We start from the raw sequence: 20,281 nt of genomic DNA, 5'->3' as shown, positions 1-20,281 counted from the left end.
GAGTTTGTGCTCGCAGTTCACAGTTCCCTTGGGCATCCCATACACCCCTCAACCCCTTCTAAGTTCAATACCCCTTAATAAAACAACAAAAAAACTAGCTCAATGACTATTTACTGTCTCCAGTGTGCAGATGTGGAAGAAAATGCATGTTGTATGGCTGTGCAGAGTTATAGTGGGACCCAAAACTCAGCAACCCCTAAGGGCGTAGTCAGGGGTGGACTGACAACTCATGGGGCCCCCGGGAAATAGGGGATCATGGGGCCCCTGTGTTCTTGCCCACACTCACAAAAGCCTATAAAAAAGTTACCAGGGGCATTTCATGGGGCCCCTACTGACCCCGGCCCTCGAGCTGTGTCTCCAAATGGTCAGTCCGCCCCTGCCGGACAATTATTTACACCTGTATTTAGGGTATAACATAGTGCAAATGAGTATCTGGAAACTGCAGCTTAGCCCTTCCTTGAGGAACAATCCACCACAAATAATTTTTCAGCATGTGTTGCTCGAATGGTCAGTCCACCCCTGGGCGTAGTGCTACATATACAAATCTTGCAGTTTGGTTGCTGCAACAGAAGCATTGTTCTTCAGTACTGATTTAAGCAATCCAGATAATATATAATCTCAATGTTTACACACTCCCTTATCCAAAATGGCCACCGAAGTCTCTCAAGAGTTCAGTGTCCAATCAGTCTATTTTCCTCAAGACATTGAATGGAGTCTCTAAGGGACCAATTCCTTTACAAGGCTCACCTTCACATGCAATAATCTCATTAGGTCACCTGCAAGTGGAAAGGCTAACTGCACCTGCCTACAAGCAGCTTGACAAAACATACTTGATCAAGTCAAAGCAACTTAAATGTAAGTCAGGGCATCCCACATTTAAGTAATTTCTGAGTCTAAAGCCCTCCCCTACAGAGCCTTATAAAGAGAAGGTACAGTAAATCAGAAATCAGGAAACAAACAGTGAGCTGAAGAGCAATGGTGATGTCTAAAGAAGAGCTGATTACAGGGAATTGTGATGTTTGTAGTTGCTATGTGCTAATCATATTACACAAAGATGATGGGTTTATGAAGCAAGCTTCCCTTTTTATTGAAAATGTATGCACAGATATTTAAATATGCAAACATCTACTGAGCCATTGTTTGTGTTGGTTCTTCTTTGATATTTACTTCTTCACACATCGGTATGTGCAATATACTCTGATGCAACCATCATAGAACACAATATGTAAAGCCAATTTTCCCTCATACATTAAATATACATTCGTTCAATGTCTCATAACTCTGATAGGGATTGTGTAGACTTTGAGTGTCCTCTGAATCATCCTTGAGAAGGCTGGAGATATCATTTAGAGGACTCCACAGAAGACAGTGGTCACCAGGATTCACTGGAGAACATGCATCTGGTTGAGACTTTGGTATTGAATATGGATTTTCTGGTGCATCTTCTCTTTTTGGTATCCGACCAATGACAAATGTCACTAAATTCAGTATAAGCTCTAGGAACTCAGCCACTGTGCAAACAGACACTCCAATCCAAAGGCCCACCAGACCTCCTATACTAGAGAACAGGTCCACCAGCTACAAGACATGAAAAACATATACATTCAAATCCATATATAAAGCACAAATTTATGCATATCTATATCCTTTAAAGGGTATTAAACCCAAATGCAAACAATTATTATACTGAAGCTTACCAATTCTTAGAAGTGATGGCTGCGTTCATTTTCTTTTTTTAGGCTTTCCTTCCTTTTTTTCACCTGGTGATCTGCTCAGTAAGTCTGTTATTTTTCAACAGAACAAGCTGTTTTGCAGATGTACCCCTTACAGGTTTGAGACAAACCATTTACTACTGACAGGGGTTCTTGCAGTGATCAGCTTTTATTTAAATAATTAAAAAATGTTATCCCAGAAAGAAAACAAATGTTTGCTGTAACTGATTCTAAAGTGTTAGCTGGAGTTCAGCTTCAATTTGTTAGTGTATCTAACACTCCCATCCCCAGATTAATAATGCTGCTGTACAAAGGTGCCTCTGTGGCCCTTCATCCAGAGTGTAGGTACTCTAATACAGGTGGTGTGTTACTACCCAGATCACCAGGTGATAACAGAGAGAAAAAAATCTAAAAAAATTAAACTAATGCAGCCACCACATCTATTGATTGGTAAGCTGTAATATATTACATTTTTGGTTTTGTGTTTAATACCACTTTAACCATTTCTTTTAGATTGTAAGCTGTAATGAGGAGGGTCCTCTGATTCTTATTGTATGAAATTGTATTGTAAACGTACTGTCTGCCCTCAAGTTGTAAAGCGCTGTGCAAACTGGTTGGCGTTATATAAATCCTGTATTATAATAGTATAAATAATAATCTCCTGCTGGAGGTCTGCAAATATTCAACCTCTTGGTGGGTGGGCTTGCGATCAGAAGCTTTCTGATCATGTGACTGCCAAGCACAGTAGTCAAATGATCGGAATGCCCACCTCCACCTCCCGGCATTTAAAGAGCCAAGAGGCAGCCGCAGGAAGGGGTTAATAAACCATTAAATGCATTTTTTAATGCAAGAAGTGTAAGTACTGTATATGATTTTCCCTTGGTATTAACATCTTGCAATCCTCTAAATAGCAGAACTCAAACTGGGAGAGGAAGGGGCAGGACTTGGGGCCAATCAGAAATGCTGCATGCAAATGTGCTGACAAGGAACATGCTGAGAGGGGGGAAAAGCAAAGTGAGCAGAGAGATGACCACATAGGTCTACTGTTTCTACTTCACTGTTCAATCAGCAGTCTGGGGAAGGAGAGAAGAGACAACTGTATTCTTTTCACAGCCTATAACTCTAACAGAGAAAGGGGTGTCATCCATCTGATTGTGCTTTGTGGCAGGGCTGAGTAAATCCAAAAACTTGATTGACAAAGATACAAATACTCCTTTATATGTATTTTTTTGTGTGTGTTTATGTGCTTGTCTAGAGTTCATCTTTTATGCAGCTGATTTTCTGGTTGTAATAGAGTGCTGTACTATTAAACTTTTTCTTTATCTCAATAATATTGTGTTAAATAAGATGCAGTGTGCAGTGTAGTTGAGCTTTATTGGCTTACAGTACTGCCCCGTTCTCTTCAGTCATAACCCAGCTATTTAGGATATTACAGAAGGCTGAAACAGAGGCAGATCTGGATACTTTTCCAAGCTATAAAAAATATCTGGTATAGAATGTATTAAAGTGGTTGTAAACCTCTGACATGAAATATGAACAAAACAAATCCCTCTATAGTGTGTGCTTGTCTCAATCCAGAGCACTAAATCATTTATTTTTCTGTCTGCTGACCCATTCCTCTGTTATCTGTATGAGCCACTTCTGACAAGTTTTGCTGACACCAAGAGAAAAATGATGACAAGGGAAGGACCTCCAGCAGACTGACAGCCTTAACTCTGTCCCTGTAAACTGTGTGAAGGGGGTGTGCCCCTTCCCTACAATCAGCTATCAGAGCTCCCCTCACTGAACTATAAAGTGTGTAATTTCAGCTCTCCTTCCCCTGCTTTGGAAACTTAGATAAACTGTATACATTCTACACTTTGGATGTAGAAAAGAGATTGCTACAGATAAACAGGTACAATTTATGTCAGAGGATTTGTTTAATCTCTGTGTATCACTTGAGGCCAGTCACTTCACTGAGTATATGTAAAGGTTTACAATCACTTTAAATAATCTTTTCTGTACCTGATTGGAGTTCAGCTTAAACTGAAGGCTGACAACTCCTATGTATATTATTATTATACAGTATTTATATAGCTCCAAAAAGTTTGCTCAGCGCTGAACATTATAGTGGGGTACAGTACATGAGACAATACAGTAACAATACAATACATGAGGGGTTCGAGGGCCCTGATCCTTGGAGCTTACAATCTAGGAATAGTGAAACCGTCTTGGTCAGGGGCAGACTGACAACTCATGGGGCCCCCTATATCTACCAAGACCAGGGGTGGACTGACCATTTGGAAACTCGGGCACTGCCCGAGGGCCCGGGCTCAGTAGAGGGCCCCATGCGATGCCCCTGGTACCTCTTTCTTAGGCTTTTTTGTGTTTGGGCAAGGACACAGGGGCCCCATGATCCCCTATTGCCCGGGGGCCCCATGAGTTGTCAGTCCGCCCCTGACCAAGACGGTTTCACTATTCTTCACCTCAGTAAGGTAGTTTGTCTCATATCTTACCTGCATTGAGGGCACTTCTTCTATCGATTCATAATTTAGCTGCTGGTAATAAACCACAAGCTTTACTACATTGTCCCTGAAGGAATAAAAGAACAAACAAGGGCATCAAATTGAGTTTATAATAAAGAAACTTTTAACTTCATGGAAAAATAATTAGAGAGAACTCTGGGGGACACTAAAGGCTCCATACTGTGGCCTGCATTTTATGAATGGTCTGTGTGGACTACTGGCATTGTCATACACAACAGGGAGCAGATGGCAATATCTGCTCCCCATTATAATTGTTTCCCAATTCTCAGTAAAAAAGTGCATTGAAGTAAAACATTATTATGTTTTGGCTTTTATTCACAAAAAATAGTGTTTGCTGAATTCTTGTTCCACTTACCACATTTCCGGTCAGACCAAGTCAGTTCACCAAAATGGGGTTAATATTAACCCATGAAAAACACAATTGGGTTGATTTACTAAAACTGGAAAGTGCAAAATCTGGTGCAGCTGTGCATGGTAGACAATCAGCTTCTAACTTCAGCTTGTACAAACAACCTGTTGCCGACCCACCGCAGTACATATACTGCAGTGGGGCGGCTCCTACAGGCACAGAAACGTTCTTGTACGTTGCTGCCTGTTTCCAGGTTTTGGGTGCACACAACTCCACCTGCCTACTTCCCTGTGATTTGACATAGTGGGAATTTGTCAGCAGACCTCGGCCAAATATACATGGCTGGGACCTGCTGATCGACTGTGTCGAATCACAACCTAGAGCCCTGTGTTGACAAACAACACAGAGCTCTCTATAGAGCAAAGCAGGGAAAAAGAAACCAACTGATCTGAAGTAAAAAGCAGCACATGTTACACACATTATATATTGTTAGACACAAAATTAACCCCTTGATTGCTCTTAGATGTTAACCCTTTACTAGCCAGTGTCATTAGTAAAGTGACAGTGTTGGTGTAAGGAAGGAAAGCACTGATTACTGTATTAGTGTTACTGGAGATGTCAGTGGCAATATTCAGTTCCCACAAAGTGTCAGTTAGTGTCAGATTGCCCACCTCACTATCACGTCTCACTTTAAGTCGCCAGTCACTGCCATTGCTAGTATAAAAAAAAATTAAAAATTCCAGTAGATATACCATCGTTTGTAGATGCTATAATATTCACATTAACCATTTATTGCACACTTTTTGGGATTTTTTTTTTTACCAGCCATGCAGCAGAATATATTTTGGCCTAAATTTATTGGGAATTTAGATTTTCTGTATTTTTTATTAAATAGGTTTTGTAGCGGAAAATAAATGTTCCTTTTTATTTATATAATAAAAAATAAAAAAAACACTGGTGATGATTCAATACCACCAAAAGAAAGCTCTATACATTTCATTTGGGTACAGCAATTACCAGTTAAAGTAGCCTGATGCTGAATAGCAAAAAAATGGTCTGGTTATGAAGGGGGTAAAATCTTTTGGAGATTAAGTGGTTAAAGGATAAGTTTGACTTTGGAACATGTTACACGTTCCACCCGTTTTTAGGGTGAAACATGTAACATGTTCCCATAGCTGCAGCTGCGACCGTCACCCCCCCCCCCCTCTCTAACAGATAGCTAGTATGGGGAAACTTCTCCCTGTACTATCTGTCAAATTTGAAAACAACATGGCCGTGCGGAGCTCCACCCACACGGCTATGTCAGAGTTCTGTGAATGAGTGCCTACAAGTCCCAGCAGCCTTGGCGGCTGTTGGCTTGTAGTTTTCAATGAACTACCACGGCACTGTGGTGCACCGTGGTAGTCATTGAAGCTTCCTTTCAGTATATCTGCTAAATCCCGTACAGCAAGCAGATATTCTAACAAGTCGGCAGGAGAACTGCATGGTGCAGTACGTTCCAGGCTCTTTTTGACAAAAATAACAAATGCACATTTTTTTACCTGCAAAAAAAGTGCATTTATTATTTTTGCCCAAAAGGTGAACTTATCCTTTAGCCACTTCCATATCAGGCACTTTTACCCCCTTCCCGCCCAGGTCAACTTTCAGGTTTCAGCGCTCTCACACTTTGAATGCAAAACAAAATTTTATCATTTTGTCCACACGATTAGAGTTTTATTTTGGTGGTATTTAATCACTAGCGGGGGTTTTTATTTTTTGCTAAATTAACAAAAAAAACCCACAAATTTTGAAAAAAAACCCACGTTTCTTTGTTTCTGTTATAAAAGTTTGCAAATAAATATTTGTTCTTCATAAATTTAGGCCAAGATGTATTCTGCTACATGTCTTTGGTGAAAATAACCCAAATCAGTATTTATTATTTATTCTGTAGGAAAGTTCACAAACTATGGGATATATCTGAAAACTGATCAATCCTGAAGTCATGAGGCCCACAAATGTCAGAACAGTACAGATATCCCCCAAATGACCACTTTTTGCAAAGTAGACAGTCCAATGTATTTCATAACAGGCATGGTGAGTTTTTTGAAGTTGTAATTTTTTTGTCATAATTTTTCGGAAAACGAAATAAAAAAAATTATTTTCACAATTTTGTTTTTACATACTGTCACCAGTGCAGTACAGCATCATCATATAACTGGTGTGGCGGTGATCAGGGACACTGACTGGTGACAGTACGAAAAAAAAAGGTATAATTTAAAAAAAAAAGTTTTTTTTTTATTTTTTATTACATTTTTTTCTTTTTTTTCAATATTTTTTTTACATATTACACTATGACCAAAGTAGTATAACGTTACCATAGTAACATTGTACTATGGGGAAGTGATCAGTATTTTTTTTCACACAATCTGATTGCTTATAGCAAAGAATTTCTTTGCTATAAGCAAGCATTTAACTGAATTTGATCGATTCATTTAGCTTTTTTTGTTGTGATTAGCTGTGATTGGCCACGGCTAATCACATGACTCAGATGGGCCGTGACTGGCCCAGCCTGTGCATGTGATCACTGTGACCATTCACAGCGAGACACACTTGTATACATTGGATGGCAATGGGGCCAGTACACAGATCTGTCATCGGCCGTGTTCGAGGTACACAGCCAGTGAAAGATCTCGCCACAGCAAGGCCCTGTGGGCATGTGCAAAGCATGATCCGGGAAAGACGTCATATGAAGCCCTCTCAGAGGGACGAGAGGTTCGCCCTGGCCGTCATTTGACTATAGGCCAGGCGGGAATTAGTTAGGCTTTCACAAAAAACTTGGAAGCTGCTTGGTTTCTGTGCAGAGCTGCACCAGCTTTTGCACGCTACTGGTACACTAAATCAACCCATTGCACTACAAATGTTGACATGTTTGTGTATGTTAAAAGCGGAAAAAACTCAAGGCATCTAGGGGTTGATTTACTAAAACTGCAGAGTGCAAAATCTGGTGCTGCCGTGTACGATAGCCAATCAGCTTCTAATTTAGCTTGTACAATTAAGCTTTGACAGTAAAACCTAGAAGCTGATTGGTTTCTACGCAGAAATTGTACCAGATTTTACACTCTCCAGTTTTAGTAAATCAACCCCCTGGTGAACTAACCTAAATTGTGAATGAAGTGACTTGCATTTTGGAGGTGAAATGCCCGACTTTTGGGAGGAGCTGTAGGGAAAGGCATTCTGGTGAAAGTATAACCATTCTTGTCACAGGCCTGCCTTAAACATTTATTTGGAAACAAATAATAGTACTACTAGAGTCCTCAGGAACATCTCACTCATTTGGAAGAGCTGCATTTTCCTTCTTCATCAACAAATTGTGTGTCTTTGTCAGTTTAGTGCTTCTTTGTTCTTTCAACAATATTGTCATTTACCAATGAAAGGTCCGCAATGTGAAGGATAAAGGATCTTCCTTGCATATAACTCTAGTGTAGATAAGGTAATGGCTGTAGGTCATAGTACAAACATAAATCAAACATCTGTTGTACAACCCATTTGTTTCTTGTTCATTTCTTTCTGAGTCCTAATGTCCTATGACATTAAAAATAAATTATTTTTATCCAAAGCCCTCATTGGGAGACACTCCATAAATTAATCAGTAATTTTGTCTCTGTTATGATTACATTGTGTTTTTTATTTAATATGTTCTTATTTTTAATAAATCTTATTTTTATTAACCACTTCAAGTCCAGGCACTTTTACCCCCTTCCTGTCCAGGCCAATTTTCAGCTTTCAGTGCTATCACATTTTGAATGACAATTGCATGGTCATGCAACACTGTACCCATATGAATTTTTTTGAGACAGATAAAACTTTATTTTGGTGGTATTTATTCACCACTGGGATTTTTATTTTTTTTTTTGCTATATAAATGAAAAAGTCCCAAAATGTTTATTATACAATTTTGCAAATAAATAATCTTTCTTCATAAATCTTGGCCAACATGTATTGGGTTATCTTTTTAGTAACAAAAAAAACCCCAAAACAAATTAGTTTATAATCAAAAATGATAATTTTCCAAAAAACTTTTTAACATTTTTATTATTTTTTTATATTTTTTTTTTTGTTTTTATTTTAACATACTGTCACCCTAGCAGTACAGTAACACCATAGTGACACTGTACTACTTGTGGGGGTGATAAAGATGTTTTTTTTACACTGATTGCTTTTATACCCATAAAAGCAATCAGTAAGCAAGCAAGCTGTAAAACAATAATTTCTCCTTCTCTCTGACTGCATTCTTGCAGCCATTGAGAAATACTGTGCGAGCTGTGATTGGTCACAGCTTGTCACATGGTACAAGGCTGTTGTGAATAGCCTTGTACTATGTGACCTCTGTGATCATTCACAGATTTCACTAGTAGTAAGCAATGATGACAGAAGTGACATCTTGCTTACTACTATTCATGTGATCACTGATTGGCCAATCAATGATCACATGATCAGGACCTCACACAGAGGTATATATATGTTAAAATTACTTTTTTTATATTTTTAAAAATATATATTTTTTAAATATATTCTTCAGATTTTTTTAACATATAAAAAAGCCATTTTAACATATATTTTACATATATTTGTAAATGCATTCCAAAAATATAGATTAAATGTATTTTTAAAAATATTTTTCATATATTTTGTAATAAAAATGCATTTCAACATGCAGTATATATATATATATATATATATATATTTATTGAAATAGATTTTGAAATATATTGAATATGGCTAAAATTGTAGTGTTTCAAATATATGTCAATATATTTCAGAAGAATATTTTTAAAATATATTTCAAATATTTTTTTCTTCCATGTGGGGTGTTTTAGAACTCAGCTCTGTGAAGGTGAAGCTGAACAGTAACAGCTAGACGTCACTTAGCAACATCCTGTAAGTATTCCAGTCAGGCTTCATGAGGTACATAAATGGCCCACACCTATAGAAAGGGCATTTTTCAGCTTTAGTCAAAGCTGCGCGGTTTGTTTTTATTTACAGACTCCCCTTATCTGAATAGGGAGTTTTTTTTTAAAGGTGAATTTAAACCAGACATAGATGAGTCAAATCTTGGCTGGTTCAGCAGGGACAGGCTAAGATTTGATCCATCTATGGGCAGGCTGGTTGTTCAGAAGTTGATCCATCAATCGACTTCAACACAACCAGCCTGTTGGATTGTTTTGCATGAGATTACTGCCAGTGGCTTTATCTATCACCAGTGATAATTGTGTTCTGCCGACAAGGAAGGCTCCCTGCTGGTAAAACACAACAGCACTGCGGGAAGGATTTCTCCATCAACACTGACTGTGTTGATGGGGAAGCCATTGGTTGCAGGAAAGAAAATTGCATCATCAACCCTCTAAATTGCATGCAAACCGTCAGGCCTTGTTTACTCTTGCAGTCAAGGGAGTGGTGAAAATAGGCATTTGAGCAGCAGTTTTATTACTCCCCCCTTGAACTGCAAAAGCAGCAGGACAGGTTTGAACACATGCTGCAGCTGTTAGGCTTTGTGGTGCAGCAAAAATGATACCTCCTGTCACATTCAGCGGCAGTATGACCGCTGAACACGATCCATTCAAGTCAATGTAGCTGCATTACAACCTCAAGCCAAACACTAGGCTAGCAGTTGTGGATTTTATTTCCATTAACAAAACATGTTCATCTTTTGGTCTGGTAAAATAGACCTTGCAGTACAATGCAGTATATAATGTCCAGTCCCTTTTCCCAGTATAAATCGCTGGCTGATAGTGTTTCCAAAATGAATCTATAAAGTAAACAGTTATTTTTTATATTTGCCTATACCTTTTATTCCCAATTGCTGGGTGTGAAGCCACTATCCTTCCATGGAGATTCCTGGGGAATGATGAGTACACTCATAAGACGACAGTCCCAAGATAGTCCAAGAGTGTCACCTCTTGAGATCTGGGCTGCTGTGCATTGCCCAGGTTCTAGCTGGAAGGAGCAAGATTTCACTCTTGGCTTGGTAACTCTAGCCCAGAGGTATACAAACTTTCTAAACAAAGGGCTAGTTTACTGTCCTTCAGACTTTAAGAGGACCGGACTGGCCATTGGGAGTAGAAAAGGTCCTGATGTCAGTGGCAGGAATAGAACCCCATCAGTGGTGTCATTGGGAGGAATTCTGCCTAACCATTGGTGTCACTGGGCCCCATTGTTGGTGTCACTGGGAAGAATTGTGCCCCTTCATTGGTGTCAGTGGAGGAAATGATGTCCCATTGTTGGTATCAGTGGATGAAATAGTGCCCCAAGGGTCGGATAATAGCAAGCAAAGAGCCACATCCGGCCCTCAGGCCGCACTTTGGAGACCACTGCTCTAGCCAAATACTATCAACAATCAATTATTATGGGGGAGTGAATTTTGTAAGTGGAGCTTGCATTGTTCTGCTCTAAATTTACAAGTGAAAATGTTTAGTAATATCTTTTTTTCTTGCTAGAAATAAGCTTGTCACTATCTGTACTGTTATCCATTAAGGGGGAGGGCTTCTGTAGTTTTAACAAATTTCTTGTCCTAGGATGACACCACCACTCACCCAAAAACACTGAAGAGAGAGTAAATGTTACCCTAGGATAGGAGGTATGCTCCTGGTCAGATCAGCAGGTGAACATAAATGGAAAAGAAGGCTGAAAAAAGAAAACGAATGCAGCCCCCAAAACTAAGGGCTGGTAAGCTGCAGTATATTACGTTTTTGTTCTTCGGTTTAAATATACTTTAAGATAATGCTTTAAAGATTTTAACAGACAGAAAAAAGGGTGACATTGCTCTTTTCGTGGATTTGTGATTGACAAGGAGGTGTATGACATCAGGGTAATTTTTGTGTCCAAGCAGATATTTGAAGCAGCTAGTGTTTGGGGTAATAAAATTGTGGATATGGTTATGTATATTAACTCATTTTAGATTTTTAAACTCTTGTTTTATTTGTGTACTTTTATACTTTTTTTTAGATATAACAGGGATGGGGAGGGGGTTTATAACACCTTAAAGAACCTGAACCAATCCACAAATGGGTCACTTAAAATAGTGCTCACTTTCCTTTTACTACCACCATTTTTTTTATTATTTTGTTTACTCACTATTGGTTATATATTTATCAAGACACAGCTGTTATAAACTGAGGTCTAATAAGGCAATATACAAAAGAATTTAGTATAAGGTTACTACATTTTAAAAATAGAATCTGGGGACACCCTACTGGCACCCACTTTTAACCAGGTCCACAAAACTACACCCGCAAAATTATGTTAAGTAACACAGAGTTCAGGGGTCAGGTTTAAGTGTCACACAGAATCCAAAGGTTAGGAGTAAGTAACACAGAGAGTTCAAAGGTCAGTAGAATGTAATGCAGAAAGTTTAGGGGTCAGGTGTAGGTAACTTTCAGAGGTCAGGAGTAACTAATGCAGAAGTAATGCAGAACGTTCAATGGTCAGGACTAAGTAACTCAAAGAGTCCAGAGGTTAGGAATAAGTAAAGCAGAGTTCAGTAGTCAGGAGATCAGGAGTTTGTAATGCAGAGAGTTCAGGGGTCAGAACTAAGTAACATAGAGAGTTCAGGGGTCAGGATTCAGTAACACAGTGCTTAGAAGTAAGTAACGCAGAAAGTTCAGGGGTCAGATGTAAGTAACCCAGAAAGTTCAAAGGTCAGGAGTAAGTATTTCAGGGGTCAGAATTAAATTATGTAGAGCATTCAGAAGTACTGCAGAGAAGAGAGTTCAGAGGTCAAGATTAAGTAATGCAGATAGTTCAGATGTTATTAACCTCCCTAACGGTATTCCCGAGTGTAGCTCGGGGTAAAATGTCAGTGCCAAAAGCGGTGCTGCATAGGGAGTCCCTGCAGCACTTACCTTGTCCTTCGCTCCCACGATGTGTCCCCTGCAGCATCCAAGGCCATCTCCTCCGGCCGATGCCGGCATCTGGCTTCTGTGTTCCGGTCCCTGCGACATTGGGACGTACGGGTGCCGCCGGCGGCGGCGGGAAATTTGAAAATTTAAAAAAATTTCATTTTTTTCAAAACACATTTTTCATAGTAAAGCATTGCTGTTTCAACCCATTTCACATACATATTGTCCCTAGTGCTTTGTCCTGTGCCCTGTCTGCATTTTGTCTGTTCTTTCTGCCTGGAAACTGAGAAATGTCCATGGCGTCCAAAAAGTGTCCCTTTAGGTCAAAAGCGGGTTTAGATCAGCTAGAGAACAGCGATAGTAAATCAGAACCACTTGCAGAATTGAGTGATAATGATTTGTGGGGAAATTCGTCATCAGACACTGAAAATGATTTTGCGACTTTGCTCAGCAATGTGCGAATTTGGCGCTATATTTCAAATTTCAGTGTTTTCGGTTTGATTATATTATTGAATTAAATGTATTATTATTATTATATTATTATTTTTTATGATTATTTATTAAATTATAATTTATGATTTCGTGTTTCAAATTTTATCATACCCGGGATGTTTAATAGACTCTCGTTCGGACAGATTTCAGTGAGTTATTCCTAAAAATTACAGCCTACAATAAAAAAAATACTTTATTTACTTATGCAAAATAATGGTACCGCTTTCAGCACCAAAAATCTGAAATAATCATACCGCCAGGGAGGTTAAGTAACATAGAGAGTTCAGAGGTCAGGAGTATCACAGAGTGTTCATGGAACAATATTAGGTATTGCACAGCAATACCTAATATTCAGAAGAGCATTCAGAAGTAAGTACTGCAGAGAAGAGAGTTCAGAGGTCAGCCTTAAGTAATACAAATAGTTCAGGTGTCATTATTAGGTAACATAGAGAGTTCAGAAGTCAAGAGTAACGCAGAGAATTCATGGATCAGAATTAGGTATCACACAGAGTTCAGTGCTCAAGGTTTAGTAACACAGAGAGTTAATAGGTTAAGATTAAGTAATGCACAGTGTGCAGAGGTCAGAAGTAAGTAGCTCACAGAGTTCAGAGGTCAGGAATAAGTAGCACAGAGAGCTCAGGGGTCAGGAGTAAGTATTGCGAAGAAATCAGAGGTCAGGAGTAAATAGCACAGAGAGCTCAGGGGTCAGGAGTAAGTAATTCAGAGAATTCAGAGGTCAGGAGTAAGTAACGCAGAGAGTTCAGGGTTGAGGAACACAGAGAGTTCAGAGATAAGGTGTAAGCAACACAGTCATATTAGGGGCCAGGATTAAGAATTGCAGAGAGTTCAGAGGTCAAGATTCAGTACTGCACAGAGTTCAGAGGTAAGGATTACATAATGCAGAGATTGCAAAGGTGAGGAGTAAGTTCAGGGGCCAGGATTACGTAACAAGCAGAGGTCAGAAATAAATAGTGCAGAGTTCGGAATTACGGTAAGCAATACAATGGGTTCAGGGGTCAGGATTAGGCAAATAACTCACAGATTACGGCCGGCCGGTGTCCCCTTCTTCCAGCATCTAACTTCCCTCTACTGTTTCCTGGTTGTCTCTAGCTGCTAGGGCCCAGCATCATCCCTGGGGCGAGCACCTTGCGTGTGTGTATGCGCCAACTCAAGTCACACTGCGGAAGCATCAATGAAAAATAAGGAGCTGGAGTGCCCCACACATATGCTGAATCATGTACTGCCATGCACGCGCAGGCTGCTTTAAAAGCATGATTATTGATTGACACTCAGCTTGCACAGTGTGAGTTCAGTGTGAGTGTGCGCAATACAAAAGGTACTGTATGATGTCCAGTTCCTGGGGACCATTCCTAGGGACATTTGTTTCCCAAGGACAGATCCCTCACAAAGAGGACGAATGGTAACCTCACTTTAGTATGTTCTCCATAATGAATGTATGAAAGGATATACAGAGTTCAGAGGGCTGTAGTTAGAACACATTCAATGTAACACACCTACAAATATATATATTAAATAAGTGAATTCACTCACCTTAAATTTTGCACATCTTCATAGCCATGTCTGATCTGAATATGGTTTGAAAAGTAATCCTGATGAATGAATACGATTCATATATATTATTTATACCAATTAAATATTTACCTATTTGGGCAATCTGTATATATATAATTATTAGTTTTCAATTGTCTTTTTGAAATCTTGTCTTCAGACTTTGTTTAATAAAAATAATTGAAAACGAATAATTATTTATATACAGATTGCTAAAACATGTAAATCTATTGTTAGTAAGTCAACCCCTAAATGTTTTTGAAAGCGTGCAACTCAAAATGTATTCAGTTAGCCACACACAAATGGTATCTTCTACATTTCTACTTTTCTACTGCTACCCATGGCTAACATGGTACAATATTTTAGTTCTCGAAGTGAAGATGCTCTAAACTTTGTTGGTTAGAAGGACAGCAACAAATACCCAGGATTATTTTTTTTAACAGCTTGGATGGCTAGTATGGGTTTAATCAATTAAAAGGAAGCAAAAAAAAGGGCACATGCATGTACAGTATGTTGGGGCACTGGAGTGGAACATATACATTTTTGCGGTAAGTGCTATCATTGCCCTAGAAACTGCATGCAACCAGACACAACGTTAAGACATGCTGCCCTTCAGGCTCCCTTCACACCTATGCTTTGCGTTAATGCATTAACGTAACACACAAGGCTCAATTCACAAAGCTAACAGACCAGGATAAATATCCTTAGTAAACCCATTGATTTAAATCTTAACCAAAACAGTTAAAGTGTTACTAAACCCTCAACAGTAAAGCATGCTTGTTATACTCACTGTGGAACCTAATGGGTTATTCCTCTGCATTGTGTAAAAAGGATGTTTGATCCTGTCTTCTCTGATCCTCTCATTCTTCAACTGTCCCCAATCCATCTGCTGATAGAACAGAGCCTTGAGGGCAAGCTGTGAATGCTCGGTGTGGTGTGTATTGCTAGTGTTTTTTTTTTTTGTTCTTGGGAGAGTGCATGTGATCAGCACAGGGCCAATCACTGTCCAGACTGAAGGTCAGTGGTCCTTCAGCCTCATAGGACAATAAGAGGAGAATGAAAACTCCTCCTACAAGCTTTAACCAGTGCTCTGCTGGACTCTGATAGAAGTCACAAGACTGCTCTAACTGCTGATGAGAAAAGGTATTTAGCAGGTTTATATTTACTAAAGTAGTTGCATTTCCATGTTCTGTGTACTGCGAGAGACCAGATATAGCGGGTCATGGGTTTAGTAACACTTTAAATTCAAGACATGCCATGAATAATAACTGTTTCAGATGGTTGTACTCTCAACTGAACTGTCAAGCCATCAATTGGCTGGTGTCATAAATGGTCATATGTGCAGCAACATGGTAACTGCAGATTAAACAAAGGCTAAGATGGCATCTTCCTTAGTTGTAGTTGTTTGCTTTAAGCTGGTGTTCACACTTTGTCAGTTGGGCCTATTGTGTGTTCGAAATGGCATCCAATGCATTAGCAGAGTAGATGCTAACAGGCTGTACTTTGCAGTACACTACAATGTACAATACTGTGTGCTACAGACCTGTTCATTAAAAAGGGGTGTAGGGATCTGCTTCCCTTGACTGTCTGAATGTTTTAAAAGCCTGTAAATGTATTATATATGCATTTCATGTCCCTGGTTGTTAGCTTTGAAACCGCAGAAGCGGAGAGAGAGAAAGTCTCAGCCACATGCCCTGTCCATACTGCTAAATACTGGACCAGAAAAGGCTATTATGCAAGGGGAGGAGCTGTCCCTGATGGGAGAACACAGTGATTATTGCCAGCGGTTATAGCCGCTGGCAATAATTACATGAAAACTCCTACAGGCTGGTTGTAACCATGTCATATAAGAATTGAACCATCTATGGCCATCTTAATTTCTTCACTCACAGTGAAGCAGGGTAGGTTAACCTAAATCTCCATGAAACATTCTAGGTGCCAGATTTAGGGGTTCATTCACTAAAAATTTAGCGGTTGTTCACTTAGCAAACTAAATGTCCACTTTTTAAAGTGAATGTTAGTAAGTAAAGTAAAAATGCTAATTTTGAATACCCAGTTATGTTCTAGAAAAAAATCCAATTTTTAATTGGCCCTGCACATGATTGGGAAGTCAAAGAGAACCTAGCTTCACTTTATTTACAAATACTGACCATAAATGCGTAGATTTTTCTCATTTAGCCCGCTGGCTGAACGAAAGAAATAAAAATAAAATCCTCCTTCCATGCCAAACAGTGTGAATGAAGGAATCCTCCTTGTCAACCATAGCATTCAGACAGCCTTAATACTTGTAATTGTCTGAATACCTAAACAGTGACTGCATCTGACATTGTCTGTGTTCAGGACCTCTCATGTAAACACCTATCACATTAGGACAAGTGGCTGTGTCCGTGTAGATGCATATCCTAATAGACTTCAATGAGCTACCTGCATGCAGCACCTGGAAGTTAGAATTGCTGCATAAAACAGCCTGTCCATGCTATTCGGGCATCATTACCTTAGAGTACTTTTTATGCTTTAATAAAATGATTTATATATTCGTAGCGCCCTTCTAGGTAGCCAGGAGAGCTAGTTACGGTAGTTTTTTTTTTAGTGAGGAAGGCTGAGTAGCAGCTTGGGCATGAGTTTCCTGATACCTTCCTCTACTCTAGAGACTTGAGAAGTTTCTAGAAAGCAGTGGGTGGGGGTAAGGAGACGCTGATCTGCATATTTAAGGGAGCCTGACTAATCACCAGGCAGGAGCCTTGGCATGGGGTCAGGACCGCCCTTAAGTATGACTGAGCCTGCTGAGCAGCAGGAGAGCTTGGGTGGAAGATGGAATGAGAGGCTGGGATGCAGGAGCCTGGGAGGGGGCCCAGTGGGAAGGAGCCTATCTCCAGGTGGGGCCTGGAAAGGAGGATCACTTGAACTCACCAGTCCCCAGAGAAAGGACCACCTGTAGAGCCAGGGAAGGAGCCAGTCCAGCAGAAGGCCTGAAGGCAGCCACCAACCCAACAAGCCTGCAGGTGAGAAACAGTGAGTAATCCTACACCCCTTGGGCCAGATAAGGGGAAAGGGCATTTTGGTGGGAAACCTGACTAGCCCCCCATCTGGGACTGTGCACCTAAAGCAACAGATTCTGGGACTCCTTGTTCAACGACTCCCTCAGTACAGCTAGATGAGAAGAGGATTCATCTGAGGCCTGGGGTGGTACACCAGGAGAGCCTGGAGAGCTCTCAAAAAAGAGGTCCGCTATAAAGTCTTGTACATAGTTATTCAGGAGTTGTCCTCAGTTACAGTTCCCCTGAGCATCCCATACATCCCTCAACACCATCCAAGTTTATTACCCCTTAAAAAAACAGGCCTAAGGACTGGTTACTGTCTCCTATGTGCAAGGTCTGAAGAAAATGTATGTTGCCTGGCTGTGCAGAACTATAGGGGGACCCAAAAGCTTCAGCGAGTTTAGTAGTGCTTCATACTGTATGTGTAAGACAGCTAAACTTACCAAATATTTACTGCTTGGCCATTGTGATGAAGATAGCGTGAGTTGAAAAATCTCTTCTCTAGCAATAAAGGAAAACTTACTTTAAATATATTGTCAAATCAAAGAGCATTACAAGGTATATTATCAATCCAGTATATTTTGTGTTTTGTTTATGAAACAAAGAGTGCTGGCAGAAGAAAGAATAAGTGGTCCACTGAGCCCCATTTTGTTTGATTATATGTTTTTTTTTTATTTCTTTGTCTGCGTATAGATCTATGTTTGTCCCAAGCATGTTTAAATCCATTTGTTTACTGACTCACTACCTCTACTGGAAATCTATTCCAAGCATCAACTACTCTTTTGGTAAAATAATACTTTCTAAAATTAGTTTTGAAATTTCCTCATGCAAGTTTGAGGTCATGTCCCTGTGTTCTTGATCTTAGTTTCCTATTGAAAATATTGTGCTCCTGAACCTTATTCACATCCTTGATGTATTTAAACCTTGTCCCCCCTTTCCTTTCTTTTCTCTAGATTGCATATATTAACCTGATGCTGCTCTGTCACTGTCCAGTCATCAGACTGGGGGTTAGAGAGGACAAAAGTGTGTTCCTCTTAATGTGGAATGAAAGGCAAAATGCTTACCTCTGTTTCAGCGATCTGATGCCTGCAAGGTCCCTCACCGATGCTGGCATCTTCTCACCTTCTTCTGGGTGCCAGTGTTCAGCTGTCTTGATTGGCCAGCACAGGTTGACATTACCCCAGCACATGCACAATGTGTGGGAGTAATCCCGGCTCACAGTCATTGTGCCAGAATGGAAACTGAGGTATGCAGTTGTGTATTTTGTTTTTGTGCTGCCCTAGGCAAAACTAAAATTGGGTGCCCCCTCCCCACACACATGCAATTTAAAAAAAGGAGAGAGAGAGAGGAGGGATAGGAGAGAGAGATGCTCCTCTAGCACTCACCTCCGGAATGAAAGCAGCCTGCCATCCATGGAGACATGGTCAGGAAAGCCCAGTGTGGTCCTTGTGTGGGAATGAGAGTCGGCATCCCATGGCAGAGCTCAGGCAGTGCCTCACCTGGTCCCCATCCTCTGTCACCTGCCATGCATGTCTCTTCTTCTGGGGGCGTTGCCGCCCTCCCTGAAAAATGCCGCCCAAGGCAAATGTTTTATTTGCCTTGCGGTAAATACGCTCCTGCATGGCATTGTAAACAGCAGGTAAGTGTATTTTATTGCAAAAGAGACATTGCATGTCTTTTCTGCAATAAAGAGTCTGTCTGTTTTTTTCCAAGTTTAGATCCACTTTAAGTGCGAGTGATTGGCTGCTCTGTGTGAGAGTGCTGTGTAAATCTCAGAACTGGATGGACATAAATACAAATCCTTTGGCAGGTGAAACAGCTCCCTCATATTGTTTTCATCTGTGTAATTAGCTGTTTGCCTGGCCTCTCACCAGGGGCCATCATACAGTAAGTAGCCTTTAAAATCTGTACAATCATGTAAATATGCAGCCCACAGCTAGTACAATGGGAGTGTCAAATCAGAATGACTTCCACCTAAAGATGACCATGATATCTGAACATGGGTACTTGCTGAAAATACACTTACATTATGTTTTAAATAATCCTCAATGTCTGCAAAAGATATATTAGGTATATGTGCTTTGTTGATACTCACTGACACTGAAGAGGACAGTGACATTTCAGCTGATCATGGGATAGTCTATATTCATACATTTCCACACAGTGATCTAGGAATAAAAAGCATAAGAACAGCTTGTTGGAGGACACTCAGAGTAAGTTATGTATCATGTGCTCCCTATAGATCCCAGGAATGTGTACTTACTGACAGCAGCTTCACTGATATTACACAGAGGTACATCAATCCCAGGGGGTGCTGGGAACTCCCATATTCTGCACCCACAGTTTTTGATCATTTTGGTCTGAGCGCAGCTCTTCTTGCAGGCCTGGGGAGACATACACATTACACATAATGTATATATTATACACATGTATATTGTTTGTAGATGGAAACTAAGATAGGGTACTACTAGAATTTATGACTTCCTTCTGTTCCACACACAGCCTGACCTAATAAAATGTTCAATCAGCTTCAGCCTAATGAAATATTAAATACTAAAATCAGAACCAGGGGCGGACTGACAACTCATGGGGCCCCTGGGCAATAGGGGATCATGGGGCCCCTGTGTCCTTGCCCAAACACAAAAAAGCCTATGAAAAAGGTACAGGGGCATCTCATGGGGCCCCCTACTGACCCCAGGCCCTCGGGCAGTGCCCGAGTTTC

General features: G+C 40.1%; 1 protein-coding gene across 1 annotated transcript in view; it reads right to left on the bottom strand.

The window, feature by feature from the left end:
* Positions 1–1,062: 1,062 nt before the first annotated feature.
* LOC149467831 (epithelial sodium channel subunit alpha-like) overlaps positions 1,063–20,281 on the bottom strand; it is a 44,787-nt gene continuing 25,568 nt past the window's right edge. Inside the window, exons 5-10 of the mRNA XM_089671168.1 lie at positions 19,823–19,943; positions 19,655–19,727; positions 18,003–18,060; positions 14,504–14,562; positions 4,208–4,283; positions 1,063–1,578 (exon numbers count right to left, since the gene is read on the bottom strand). Coding sequence (XP_089527294.1) covers positions 1,243–1,578; positions 4,208–4,283; positions 14,504–14,562; positions 18,003–18,060; positions 19,655–19,727; positions 19,823–19,943 — 723 coding nt within the window. The 3' untranslated portion in view covers positions 1,063–1,242. The remainder of the gene's footprint in view (positions 1,579–4,207; positions 4,284–14,503; positions 14,563–18,002; positions 18,061–19,654; positions 19,728–19,822; positions 19,944–20,281) is intronic.

The sequence above is a fragment of the Staurois parvus genome, unplaced genomic scaffold (genome assembly GCF_062004578.1).
Source record: "Staurois parvus isolate SC_StPar_1 unplaced genomic scaffold, SC_StPar_1.0 ptg000099l, whole genome shotgun sequence".
NCBI classification, from domain to species: Eukaryota; Metazoa; Chordata; class Amphibia; order Anura; family Ranidae; genus Staurois; species Staurois parvus.
This window is presented reverse-complemented; position numbering and strand designations above follow the sequence as displayed.